Source organism: Gadus morhua, chromosome 22 (assembly GCF_902167405.1).
Source record: "Gadus morhua chromosome 22, gadMor3.0, whole genome shotgun sequence".
In the NCBI taxonomy this organism is placed as follows: domain Eukaryota; kingdom Metazoa; phylum Chordata; class Actinopteri; order Gadiformes; family Gadidae; genus Gadus; species Gadus morhua.
Window position 1 is genome coordinate 6,400,882 of NC_044069.1, and position 14,396 is coordinate 6,415,277.

At 44.6% G+C, this 14,396-nt stretch overlaps 1 protein-coding gene across 1 annotated transcript; it reads right to left on the reverse strand.

Annotated features, from left to right (window-relative positions):
• Positions 1–154: 154 nt before the first annotated feature.
• On the reverse strand, positions 155–14,281 carry LOC115535668 (probable ATP-dependent RNA helicase ddx6). The gene is made up of 13 exons (XM_030347071.1): positions 14,115–14,281; positions 11,689–12,807; positions 10,221–10,325; positions 9,568–9,697; positions 8,794–8,940; positions 8,435–8,529; positions 7,887–8,009; positions 7,085–7,213; positions 6,603–6,719; positions 6,099–6,162; positions 5,868–5,969; positions 5,238–5,451; positions 155–4,895 (listed from the first exon to the last, which is right to left on the reverse strand). Exons 2-12 carry the CDS (start codon positions 11,947–11,949, stop codon positions 5,243–5,245), a joined length of 1,482 nt encoding a protein of 493 aa, XP_030202931.1. The 5' UTR covers positions 11,950–12,807; positions 14,115–14,281; the 3' UTR covers positions 155–4,895; positions 5,238–5,242.
• Positions 14,282–14,396: the final 115 nt, after the last annotated feature.

Genomic DNA, 14,396 nt, shown 5'->3' on the forward strand with positions numbered 1-14,396 from the left:
CACGTGGGTTTCGGGTTCAAGATGTGGTCTATAGTTTTAAGCATCAGTAACCTAAAAGGTGAAAATAAAAAAGGCATTTGTATTATTGACTTACCCGTTCAATAAGTGCCAAGACTTGGATACTTGAAGCATTAAAAGACGACAGACAAGAGAATATGTTTTAGTTGCAATTTATTGAGATTTTCTTGCAGCGCCCATGTTTATTTTGATGTCGTTACAACAATGGAGGCGACTGAAGATCATCTGCAGAAGTCACTTGAATATTCTGGCCTCACTTTAATGCAAAAACTAAAAACAGCCAAATTGATGACGCTATACAATTGTTGAACACAGTTTTAAGCCAATTTAACCAAAATAAAAGTCCAAATGGGTGTCAAGTCATAAAAGGCCAATACAGGAACATAAACAAGAATGGGACAAAATATAGTCTTTTATGTTCCTCAGACTCTTCAGCCAATTTAGAGCCCGAGACCACTTTCTTCTTATGGGTAAAAATGAATACATGTAATTTGTTTTCTACTCAGCATTCCTTGTGCCAAACATGCCGAGGGTCTACTTTAGTTTGGACCGAAACTCAAGTGGTGTGTGGCGAGATCCAGGGCGACCCTCCTACGATCAGTAACATCTTGTTAACCACAGACCACGTTTCAAACGGGTGTTTCATCGAGGCCAGATCGACTTCCGACTTTTCCAATTGAAAAAAATAAAAAACAAAATAAAAAGGGTACAGCAATAGAAACAGTTTCCAAAGTGTACCCTCGAATAAGCTCCAATCCAATTATCTGCAAATTTATTTTACCCAATCAACCCCCCCACCCCATCAATACTTTTTACTCCAGAAAATGACAATTTCCCTTTTTCCACCTGCTCCCATTAACTTTCTCCCACCCTTCCCCCCCCCCCCCCCCCCACCCAGCAAGCACACCTGACTGCACCTGTAGCAGAACGCGCAACATACATGGTACATCAGATGGCCAGAACAGAAAACATTGAACTTCCAACAGCCTGGGTCCTTGGTAAACAGAAAACGAGGGGCGGATTAAAACGAAACAAAATCTGTTCAATTAAAACCCGACTTAGTTAAGGTGGTGTATTCAGAGCCAAATCATGTCTAAAATCCAGACAAAGTCAAGAGAAGCCCTAGATCCTGCAACATCGGTAAATGGTCAAATCTAAACCTGACACAACCCAATTATGTGCAGAGATATTTTTCAGTTTAGTTTGTCGTTTAGGTTCTTGTTCACGGGTCACCAAGGAGACCATGGGGGTAAAAACAAACAAAACAAACTCCCATTGGGCATGTCAACATCCATGAAGAACAGAAAAATAAACAAAAAGCAGACGAGTGTAGGCAACCATGACAGAAGACATTGCGTGTTGCCATAGAAACAAAGAGCGCGCCCACCCATGGCACGCACAGCTGAACACAAACATTCTGAGAATACGCCTACATGCAGCCCGTGTACAAACGTCTTCTGCGGGGTCAGATTCTGACGTTTGTCAGGAACGCTGCGCAGGGCATCAGCTCTGGTGAGTTCAGCAGCGGCAGACGTTTGTGTCGACGAGGCTGCACATAGGGAGTCCCAGACCACATGGTCGTACTCAGACAAACACACACCCCCTCCCTGACAGAAACACAATCACTCAAACCCCTGCCCCCCCCCCCCCCCCAAAACGGTCGTACTCGGACAAGACACACACCCTCACAAACACCCTGCCCCCCCCCCCCCCAATAAAGTCTCATACACACATCCAGGACAGACACACGCCGTCAATGCAACACGACACACCCTGGCATACCAACCTAACACACACCTTGAAATATGCTACACGCACACATAACTCCCGTGCCACCATTCCAACTATTCCCCCACGCACACACAATCACTCGTCCAAACACACCGCTTGCTCACACACACACACACACACACACCATCTTTCTCACACACTTTTTGGTTTTGCTTCACTGTAAATCCTGAAATCCTCCATCTTAAAAAAAAAAGGAAAAATATAACTCCACCACCATGAAGCAAACTTATTTTTTTTTCTAATTGTAAACGATTCATGTAAACCAATAATCATTTACAATTGGTTTTCTAAAAAATAAAATAAAAAAACATTCTTAATTCCCGTAGGAAGTTTTGCCCTCTTGGGAATTAAGAAATCACAGAGTGGGGGTTTGGGTCTTAGACTATCGTGGGGACCCCCGTCGTGTGACGGAGCAACAGGGCCACGTGGGGCTGATGCTACCGGGCTCGCTAGCGCTTGCTTATAGATAGCCAACAAGCAGGGAAAGGAAATCTGTGTCTTTTGAGCGACTGCTTGCCTTTGCTCAACTGTTCCGCTAAACATCTGAAGTACCACAGAGCCGACGGTGGCGCTGGGGCGGCGGGGGGGGGGAGACAGTGAAATAAAAACAGACCCCGCCCAAGAGACCACTGAACCCCTTGCTGGATCCAGTCAAATCAAGGACGCGCCCCCACCCCCTCCAGCCTCGTTTCAAGATTTGTCCAAATTAAAAAACAAAGACAGATTCTATCCGTTTATAATTCATTTGATTTCGTTCTAAGAGGCAAGGAGGGTGGGGGTCAAAGCTGCCTTTTCAATTGCTACAATTTCGCTTATAAAGTAGAATCCTCAAATACAACAAGTCCCTCATTATTCAGGGATTGCAAAAAAAATTAGATACGATTCTTAAGGGATTGAGGGAGGGAGGGACAAATCAAACGCTCCCATGGCTGCCATTTTGAAACCAACTGGTTTCTGCTAATTCTTGGGGGATGTAGACTTCTACATTTTCCTCCAACTGGTGGTTTTTATATGGTACTTTAGAGATTCTTGGTGGTCCCTGGGCCTGTGAAAACCTTCTTGAACACAAAGAAAAACAAAGCACATCCCCCACAAAGACAGAACGTTTGGCATTTCAAGGATTTGATCGAGAAACAAAAACATAAAATACTTAAATAAGGTTTGCAATGCCTGGTTTACGGTATAAAAAAAAAACGCTGAAGAGCTTGGCCTTCCCGAAACAGGCTGCAGAGTATACATTGGCATCCAGTACTCAGTAAATGTGGTGTACGGAATGGGGTAAAAAATAAATAAAAATGTTGCCGAATTACTCTTTTCCAAATATATTTTGATAATGTCCAGCAGTAGGGAAATAAAAGGAATTGTACTGTACATACCCACAGAATTCAAAGCGCTGTTTTGCACCAAACCCAACAAAATGTTAACCATGGCTATGATGAGCCTTGAAAAACCAAAGAAATACCTAACCATTTTAATCAAGATGTTTTTTTTGCTGCAGAGAGGGAGGGAGGGGGGGGGGGGTAGGATATACATTTCTTATTCTGGCCAAAACCAGTGTGTTTGAGTTATATCCTGCCGGTTAGGAGAAGCGGCCTTTTTATGATGACGGATTCAAAGACCCAACATTTCAGCCTGACACTCTTATTTGCTGGGGAGATGCCTCAAACCAAGGCCTATCCATATGAAGTCAAACTCACTTTCCTTTAGGGATGGTACAGTCCTTGTGGATCAGCAACCCTAGTGTTTAGAACAGGGACCTCCCCATCCCCTAGCCTCCTCAGACTAACTGTAGTTGAATGTCAGTTTCCTTTCTCCCTCTCGGTAAGTGACCGTCACCGAGTACTTAAAACCAAGCTGCCCTTTTCTTATTGCAGTTCACATTAAAAAGATGGGTTCACATTCAGGTTGCTTTGTATTTTTTTTTCCAGACCAGGAGTTTGAGCCGGCCCGTTACTACGCGCCGTTTGGCTTTTGTCTGTCATTCAAATAAATCCAGATTGCTAAACAACATGACTTGTGCTTTGTGCCGTTGCGCTACGTGATGAGTCGCGTTGGTGGTGTATGATGGGGTCAGAAGTGGGGATGAGAGTTTTGTTTATGAAAGGTAAGTAAGGCACTTGAGTGACGACGGCGGTTGTGTGGATGTGGGGATAGGCTGATGAAACACACCGTCGTAGCGTTAAGAAAGAAACAAACCCAAGAGGCCTACTTTGCAATCGTGTCTGACGTTTTTTTTTTTTAGTACAAGGGTTGTCGACGGACTAAATCTGTTTATGCCACTCCACATTTCCTCCTCCCTAATGGGTTATTTAGCTCGGGATAAACTCGAAAGGATGTGGTCGATTATATAGTCAACCCCGCCACGCACACATCTCCGCCACCCATCGTCTCTTCTCCTCCATGCTTTTCTACAGGCTCTGCTTACGAGCCTGGTGAGATTTTGGAAGGCTGTTTGCAGTCACACAAAACACGGTCGACACCTCGGTCGGAAGACCTTTAAATGTGTACCAGGGAGAGCTCAATGCCGGAAACTCTTGGGACGCCGTGCTTTTAACTGTACTTCCTACTGGAGTCCTGAGCTACTCACTGCACTTAGTTCATGTTGGTGTGTGCGTACGTTCTGGAAAATGTCTGCCTTAGAGACTACTGAAATATTCAAACGCTTTCCGACAAATGTGTTGGCTGTATTTTGTGTTTGAAAAAAAATAAACAAAACGCCTTATGTCTTCTGAAGTTTTAAAAACGGTTTGTGGAGGAGAGGAGGTGGCAGGTGGCAGATGTGACGGCTGGTATTGGAGATGAGAGGGGGGGGGGGAGAGACGAAACATGAAGTGAAGAGAGTCTGAGAACAGGATGACGGGGCAGTTTGAGTTTGGTGCAAAACGGGATTTGAGCAACGCAGAGAAAAGGAAAGGGAGGAACAGAACAAAAAAAATAATGTCTTTTTTGCAGCTCTTATTGCTGAAAGGAAAGTCAAAAAGCCTTTACATCCACCTAATCTCCAAAGAAGTTGCTGAGGTTGTAAGATGTGAGGCCGATGGGTAGTAGCCTGATGTTAGTGCAAAAGCCTGGCGAGTGCAGCGGTCCTGGGGACGAGAGAAGACAGTCAGTTCGTCTGCTGACAAGTAAACATGAAGTGTGACCATTTTGAACCGATCCAAACAGTCACCATTTTTTTACAGATCAAACGCCATGACAGATCATTGAGCAGATCATAGCCAGTCCTTTAAAGCATAACTATTTTTTCCTAAAATACATGACGAACCTTCAAGTACGACTATTAACTAAAATCGTTTTATTTCAGGAAAATAAAAAGAACGGTAAACAACAATGATGAAACACGATAGCAATGATAGCAACCTGCACAACGATGCCCATGTACATCCCTACATCACCTCCACGTACAACCAATCGGTGCCCTGCCTCACCAGTCTCAGTCTTGTTGCCGGCCGGATCTCTCGTCCACCTCCTCCACCTCGCAGTCGGGGTTGGAGGAGTGGAACTCGGCCACGTACAGGCTCTTGTCTATGCAAGAGGGGATGGGCTTGATGTCCGTCATCAGCTGGTCCTCGATGGACTTCAGGTTGTAGCGGTCCTCTGAGGTGATCAGGTTGATGGCCAGGCCCAGGTGGCCGAATCTACCTGAAGAGCGAGAGAGAGACATGGACGGAGAGAGAGAGAGACATGGACACAGAGAGCGAGAGAGAGAGCGAGAGCCATGGACGGAGAGAGGGAGAGACATGGACACAGAGCGAGAGAGAGAGACACGGACGGAGAAAGATAGAGCGTGAGAGAGACATGGACACAGAGAGAGAGACCGAGAGATGCACAGGGATTAATAAATAATATAAAACGGTGTGATAGCAAAATAACAAAGATGCCTTTCAACAGTAGCTTAGCATTTTTTCTCTTGGTGGAGGCAAATTATAAAATGTCTACATTTCTCAAAACCATACCAAAACTTCCCTTAACAGGGTACCATTTTATGGTCGGAGAATATTCTTTATTCTGAGCACCACACAACATAACCATGAAGTCCACCAGGGGGCCACTCGTACCTGATCGTCCGATACGATGAAGGTACGTCTCTGCGTTCTTGGGGAAGTCAAAGTTGATCACCACATTGACAGCCTGAATGTCAATGCCTCTGGTGAACAGGTCTGTCGGCAGGTGGAAAACAAAAAGGGACCGGTTAGACGCCATCACAACGCTCGTCAAACCTTTCAGATGTCTGCGGTGAAACGGTTCAACCTTTAAGAGCGTGAACGTCAGCCGTTCAGGGGACTTACCGGTGCTGACCAGATTTCTGCACAGTCCATTTCTGAAGTCATGGAACACGCGGTTTCTGTATTCCTGGAGAAACGACACAATTATACTTTGTTGAACCTGAACTACCATCAAGACAAAACTACCATCATTAGGTCGAGACAAGAAAAATAAGACCCTCCAAAAAGATTCAGACAATTCATAAAGAGAAGTTTGTCCTTTTTTTGCTCAAACACACTTTGCCGTTTATGTGGCCAATGTGAGAGACGTTTCATGTGATATTTTATTTTAAATGAGGCAATTCGGTTTTACTTGCAATAAATTAACTGCTCATCCCTAGACCTCAAGTGTGTTTACTAGTTGAATTTTTCACGTTATTGCTTTGTTTTGTCCCGTGTTGAATGTGGACAATTTTCATAAATAATGAGTTGGAGGAAAAAAAAAAAAAAAACACCCTTTACCGATGTTTGTACACCACCACTTAGCCTCCTTTTGAAACAGAGGTGTTCTTGAAGAGTGTCCCTCACCTGCATCATCTTGGCGTGGATGTAGAAGCAGGAGTAGCCCAGCTGGGTGATCTTCTTGGCCAGGAGCTCCACCCTCTGGGTGGAGTTGCAGAAGATGATCGACTGGTTGATCTGGAGCTGGAACAAAAAAAGTTCAAACGAAGAATTTAATAAAGTGGGGAGGGAAAATGTGATTTGTTTAGATTCTCCAGGTGTGTGGTGTGGTCAGTCTAGGAAGGAAACCCATCCTTCGTAATTGGACCAGTTTATGAAAGAAATGGCTCGCATCAATCCCATGCCAATCTCCATTGGTTCTTTAGGATTATGGCATCAAACCCATTGTCTTGCATTACAGCTGGCATTATTCTGTGAAGTTGTGTTTAACCCTACATTCCTTAACACCTATAAACTACTACGATTACACAACCTAATGTCTCATGTGAAGGCTGCCGGGTTTCTGAGGCAGGGCTGAGGGGCTAGGGAAGAGGGCGTGTGGGGTTTACCCTGGAGAAGAGAGTGTTGAGACAGTGGACTTTTTGCCTCTCCGTGACGTAGGCGTAGTACTGTGTGATGCCCTTCAGGGTGAGCTCCTCCATCAGGTTGATCTCGTAGGGCTTCTGGAGGTGCTTGTTCTGGAGGGAGAGAGAGAGAGGACCGTTGGAGTGGGTTGGTGGAGTGCCAGAGACCATGGGGAATAGAGGAGACACGAAGGGACTTGGATGAAGAAAGAGTGGAAGGGATAGAGGTAGAGACACTTATAGAAACAAGATGGATGAATCCATTTGATTAAGGAAAGAAAAGGATTTGATTATGTTATTTCCTTTTTGCCAGTCACCAATTAGGGCGCGTGATGGATTTGAACAAACCTCTACAAAGAGTTGGAACATAGCAAACCAACACACAAATAAACTGCTAAAAGCTAACAAGCTGTTCGCTAACAAACATTGCAGCTAACAAACATTGGCCACATTCCTTGCTGCACCCCAGGTTTGAGTCTGACCCGCCGTGACATACAATAAGGTCCATGTCATTCAGTCTCTCCCTCAACCCACTTTCCTATCCCCCTGTCTAAAAAATATATATATAAAAAAAAGGGATCAAGCCCATAAAAACATTGACAAAATGTAATCCCAATATCCATCCGTTGCGTGTTCACATTGACAGTGCCTGTGGTATACAGGCGAGAGTCCCCCCACCCCCCCCCCCCCCCGTGCCCAGAGAACAGCCTGGCCTCCAGCCGGCCGCAGACGGAGCCGGGCCGGGGGCCAGAAGGCCCTGCTCCACGGACCCCAGAGCCACGCTCACCATGAACTTCTGCACGCTGATGGGGAAGGTGGCAGAGTAGAGCAGGATCTGCCGGCTCTTGGCCAGGAAGCTGATGATGTCCTCGATGAGCACCACAAAGTCCTGAGACAGCAGCTTGTCCGCCTGGCGGGGGGGAGAGAGGGGGAGAGAGAGAGAGGGGAGCGTTAGATTAGAGAGCTCTGCTGGGAAGGAGCTATGATGATGGTGGAGTTATGACGAGAAGGATGATGATGGTGGACGTCATACGACGTCCACAGACACGTCGCTGGTCTGGATGAGACAGGGGGACTTTTATTTTAAACTTAATTTTCTGTGAATATAATTACATTAATTATATTAAGAATATTTATTAAGTTACAACTTCGATGCCAGCGCAGAAATAATTTCAGCCTAATAATTATTTACTTCAATTAATATCAGATTTACATCTGAACCAAGAGAATAAAACAATGACAGATTTTTGATATGGAACAAAAAAGGGGGGATTTAAATTCCAGGAACCAGGTCCATAGAGTCGATTTATGGGACACCGGTTAATAAACCCTCACCTCGTCCATCACCATCATCTGGACCCGGTCCACCTTGGCCACGCCCTTCTTGATGAGATCCAGGATCCTGCCGGGTGTGGCGATCACCACATGCACTGGAGGGGAACCAGAGTGCACGTCAAACACAGCGGACAGACACACACACACACGCCTGACAGACACAGCAGTAGAATTTATATTCAGACATTTTTTTATCACAAGGGGCCCTATATACATAACATTTTCAGCACACATCAGGTTCATGAAAAGATGGCAGAAACGTTCCACCCATACACATGTTTTTTAACACCATGTTCTCCACGTTTATATTTATGAGTCTTCGTTCCGTCCCCCAGGCGGGCGTCAGAAGCGGTTCTCACCGGTCTCGTCCAGACGCATGATGTCGTCCCTCAGGTTGGTGCCTCCGGTGGTGGCCATGACCTTGACCCCGCCCATGTGCTTGCTGATCTGGATGCAGATCTGGCTGACCTGCAGGGCGAGCTCTCTGGTGGGTACCATCACCATGGCTACGGAGACAGAGTGAGGGAGGCGGGTGTCATGACGACGTATTAAACAGTTATATTAACCGCCGGAGGCAAAAGCAAGTGTAATTAAGGATGGTGGAGAAAGTATATTATAAAATTGTAAATAGCGACGTGTTGGCTTAAAGTAAGACAGTCGAAATAAGGAACAGAATTAATTACATCTTATTAGAAAGACTTGGAGCACAAATAAACATCCGATAGAAGACTGGTACAAACATTATACACCATCTAGAAAGCAAATGGTCTATTTTACAAACTGGGAAGTAGGGCTGCTCGATTATTGAAAAAAATCATAATCACGATTATTGGTCAATATTGAAATCACGATTATTCAAACGATTATTTTTTGAGTTTGAAAACATGAAGTATTTATTCAGCATGTCTCTCTCAAAAACACTTTGCAACTGAGAAATTTGAAATTTCGCCTTAAATAAATACACAAAATGGTCCAAAAGAAAATGTTCAAATCTATAATGTGTGACATGTATCCAGCTGTTCTGCACTTTCTATAAAACATTTAGAAAAGAAACTTGATTATGTTCGTGCATGCGTGTACGAAATTCAGTTAATCGCCCAGCCCTACTGGGAAGAGTATTCCAGTTGTCCTACCCTGTATGTAGTCCTTCTTCAGGTCTATTCTCTCCAGGAGGGGGATGAGGTACGCCCCACTTTTCCCCGTCCCGTTCTTGGCGCGGGCCAGAATGTCTCGGCCAGACAGCGCTATGGGAATGCTCTCCTCCTGGAACAGACACAGCCCTCGTCGTCAGCTTATGTTCATGTTGGCAGGGACCTCTAGCGAGGCTCTCACACACGCCATTGTTCACACATCGCTTTGACGTTCAGCGTGCACACACACACACAATCACACACGCACAAGCTTATAATGATAGCATTACTCAACATTTGGATAAGTGTTCACTCTGATCGAACACATTGTATCTTGTGCGAGGGTGCTTTTGTCCTCATGCACTCCTGTAAATGACTCTAGACATGTTTAGGTTTTAAACTCAGCTCCGATAGTTCTGTCCGGGGTCCAACAGTATCTTGAGCATTGAGTGGGAAACCCTGATTCCACTCCAAATAATGGACTCGGATGACGCACAAGTCATTTCTAAGATATATGAGAAGCATATACAACATCATCATGGTCCGAAAATTAGACTCAAAACTGTTTAAATTCGCTGTTGATTGTTACGCCAATGTTTCCAGGACCATCGTCATGGAGACCAGGGGGGTGGGGGGGGGGGTTGTAGCAAGCTTACCTGGATAGGAGACGGTTTCTCCCAGCCCATCTCGAAGATGCCCATCAGGAGCTCTCGTTTCAGGCAGTAGTCCTCAAACTCGTTGCCCTTGGTTGAGGTCACATCCTGGGGGAGAGACAGCGGGACAGAGGGTCAAGACAACGGGCCTCACAGTGGGGCAGAAAAACAGTGAGGAGGGCCTGGGACAATTTGAGGATCTTCCTCCGAAGCACCTCGTTGCGAGAGAGATACTGGGGATATGGAGACGGGGGTCTCCTTCTCTGGGGTGTCCTCTGGTTCAGTTCTGAACAATAGAGAAGACTTTCCTTTGTGAATTGTGTGAAGTGGTTTTTATTGCATAACCCTAATGGAGGTCATTTTGTATTGATGTTACTTCAGGTTCAATGAAATATAAACATAATTTGACCGTCTTCAGGAATACAGTGCAATACTGGATTATTAATTGTAACATTTCGACCGGTATGAAGAGACATTAATGCTCTATTTTAGTCGATGCAGTCACGATGTGAAGAGATCAAAATCAATAAATGGATTAACGCTTCGTTAAAAATAAGTGTGTCAAAAATGCTCTGATAAATGGCCGGTAATGAGAGCCTGTCCAATCATTTCATACCTGGCCATCTGCCTACATATTCAGCTACCGGCTCCTGCCCTTATTATGCAATACCAGAGTCTTTGACAAGGCTAGGCAGACCCATGCTAAAGCTAGCCAGCCGGTCGCTTTTTTTTTGGGGGGGGAGGGGCAGGGCTTCAGACATTCGAAATCTAGTTCTGTCTGGCCGGTTTCTACCAATTGCCTACCCTAGCTTTTGTGAAATAGAAGCTGGTTTTCTTTTTACTGTACAGTTGGTTTAAATGTCAATACGTTGGACACACCCACCTGGTGGTGGCAGCACATCGACAGAATAAACACAGTACTACACACACACACGGCACTCCTTCACAATCCATCAAAGCGGGCGATGAGAGAGCGACAGAATGTTCCAGGAAGGAACCGCTTGGTACGAAACGACCACGTTAAACCGTTCTGAGATTCCCCCAAGTACCACTGCATTGACTACCTTTACGAGAACTGGTCGGCCTGAAAACCCATGACAGTCCCACCTGGTAGAGTTCTGACAGCCTTAAAACCAAAACAGTACCAAGTGACGCCCTGGGTTTCGGTGTTCATCTCAGTGTAATCGATAAGACAGCGTAGTAATACATAAGGAATGCGTTACGTTGGAGCTTGTGGTGGGGTTTGACCAGCCTGATCAAGACCAGTGCGTGTTGGAACTGGTGGTGGGGTTTGACCAGCCTGAGGGGGGGGGGGGGGGGGGGGTGTGGTGGTGTTGGTGTGTGTGTGTGTGTGTGTGTGTGTGTGTGTGTGTGTGTGTGTGTGTGTGTGTGTGTGTGTGTGTGTGTGTGTGTGTGTGTGTGTGTGTGTGTGTGTGTGTGTGTGTGTGTGTACTGGGGAAGAAGTACTCACTGATGTTCTGACACGGGTGTCTTTGGGAGGAAGATGGAGGCTTGTTTTCCAGTCGTCTCCGAACTTGATGCCGCCGCCGCCGCCGCCGCCGCCTTCCTGCGGGGGCCCTCCCGTCTTCTGCTGCAGGGCCACGGCCTTCCCCTGAACCTGGGGTCCTGAGAGGAGCGTGGCGGGTTTGGGCTGTCCTCGGAGCTGCCCGTTCTGTTTGTTGAGTCCCATGAGGACGGCGGCTGCTGTACTCTCCGTTTTCGCGGTGGCCATTGTTTTGTTTTTTTTAGAGTTTATTTCTCACAAAGCGTCAACGTCCTTCACCTTTTTCAGGGAAAAGGGACTGGTTCCTTAAAAAAAAAAAAAATCCTCTTCAAAAGTAGAAAAATGTACTCAAGCAATCTCGATATTCTCTGCTTTTGTTTTCTTTCTTCTTTTAAGTCCGAAGCTTTACAATATAAGTCAGTTGAAAGTATTTACACAAACCTGTGCTGTTCAGTCCCCTTTCAACAACAGGGTGACCTAACGCACACCGAAAAAGCAAATTCTTTGTACAGGAGCTCTTCAAAATGAAGAGAAATGTGCATTCACATGCGTAAATATACCTGCACACGATATAGAAAATTATATGTGCACAAGTATCAAAGGGCTTCAAGTCCTGAAATAGAACAACTAAGGCAATTAGAACCTGGGGAATATCTTCTTCTTCTTCTTCAATATAAACTTAAATACTTTACTCTGTTTCTATATTCAACAAGAATTCCTGCCTGTTGCCGTGAGTCCATCAAGAGTTGCTCAATTCCATAGTTCTTCAAAATAGGATTGCCAAGTTTTTAGAAATATTCCCAGAAAAAAAGAAAAATGTGTCATTTAGTCTGATATTCTCCACTCAGGTACGCGTTCGCTCCGGTGTGTGAAATATTCCTGACATCAATAAAGTATATATACAAAGGGTACTTTAGTCCAAAGCAGAATTGCTTCAATCTCCCCCTGCGGAGTCCTCTGTGCCTCTTTGACTGTTGGGCCCTAGAGTCCCGCTGTGATGTGCCCGAGGGCCACAAGTCTTACATCCGTGTATCTGGGCTGATGTTCGCCGAATGATGCGGTCCTCCACCTAGGTTGAATCGTCACCTGGTATGAACCAAAAGAGAAAGTAAAATCAATCAAGACGTAATCAAATAGGACTCTTTTAAAAAAAAAATATATATATATATATATAAACAAGATTTCTCATCTGGGAATCAGTATTGATAATGTGAAGTATCGGTTGTCTTAAAACCATTGATGACCAGGAATTGTTGGTATGAATAGCAGCTTAATGATAATATGCATGCCTGCAATACGTTGACAGCTGGTGTACAGGACACCTGCATCATCCGTAAAAGGCAACTAAAAATGCGTCACATTAACATCCCTTCAAGAACTTCTAGATTTTCCTCAGAGGATGCGCACTGTAATACAATATAACCTAACTCGATTCTTAAGGCCAACCAGCAGCAATACAGAATAGTAATTTAACTGCGTTTTCTTGCTTGGCCAATCCTTGGGCTGCTACGGTAACAAGGCCACGTCTACATCGATTCTGGATGTTTAACTATGCAACTGGACCGAATATAACTAACATCAAGGTCGAGTCCGGGAAAAATAAATAAATAAATAAATAAAAAATATATATATATATATATATATATATATATATATATATATATATATATATATATATATATATATATATAAATAAAGTGAATCCCAAAACGACTAGACTTCAATTTTACGGGTGGAAATGTATATGATCTATTTGGCTACAGATACCACTACTAACGTCCACATGCCAACGCAAGACGATGACAACTTGCTAGATGAGTTCGCCCGCTGCCGTGGATGTTGGCCAAGTTTATCCAACAAATTCAGTTTTTCGAGAGTTGTGTGTAGACAAACTACATGTATGTCGAGCACTACTCACCTTCTTAAGACACACCAAGTAAACCAGTGTCCAGGTGTGTGTTTGTGTGGGTATGTGGGCATGGTCATCGCTCTCACGGTACAGTCAACCCTTAGCATGCACGTACTCATCCCCTGCATAATATACCCGATGAATCGAAACCTAACAATTAGCCAGGTTAGATTAGCTGATCAACCTAGCCTAACAATGAACATCTTGTTAGCTAGCTAGCTAACGCTGAAAACTGAGCGAAAATAACGCGCACTTATAGATTGTAAATAACCAGATTACTGCAAAGGCATACAATACAATGAATTCGTTTTCACTAATGAAGTCACCATGTTATAATTGTAGAGGTTTACCCAGGTAGCAAGCATCAAGCTTAGCACCAAGCTAAGGTTATCACAAACAGGGCTAATGCTAGTTCCTAGGTAGCTAACAACTCCCGCATGTTTTTTTTAATATATTTACCAGTTCAGGCGCACGCTTGACCCACCTTGTTGTTTTTATAGGTGTTATTCGTGATACGCTGTCGGTGATGATCCGTTTCGTACGTTGCAGTTCTCTTGAATTACTATAATTAGTCGAAATTAATTCGTCTCTATTGTGTTTGCTCTTGCTAGCTTAACATGGTCGCCTTCTCTTCCTCGTGCAGCGTCACTTCTCCCTTCCTATGGATTTATCACATGGAAAACAACGACGCACTACCGCCATCTGCCGGCCGACTGGGGTCAGGGTTCACTTAACATACAATATTAAAATGAAACCATTCGAATGA

Bases quoted from the DNA above. Each gene is read 5' to 3' on its own strand.
- LOC115535668 (XM_030347071.1), bottom strand. From the start codon at position 11,949: ATGGCCACCGCGAAAACGGAGAGTACAGCAGCCGCCGTCCTCATGGGA. The intron at 6,720-7,084 runs GTAAACCCCACA...TTTTTGTTCCAG, and splicing joins TCAACACTCTCTTCTCCAGG to CTCCAGATCAACCAGTCGAT. The intron at 5,970-6,098 runs GTAAGTCCCCTG...ACCTGCCGACAG, and splicing joins CAGAAATCTGGTCAGCACCG to ACCTGTTCACCAGAGGCATT.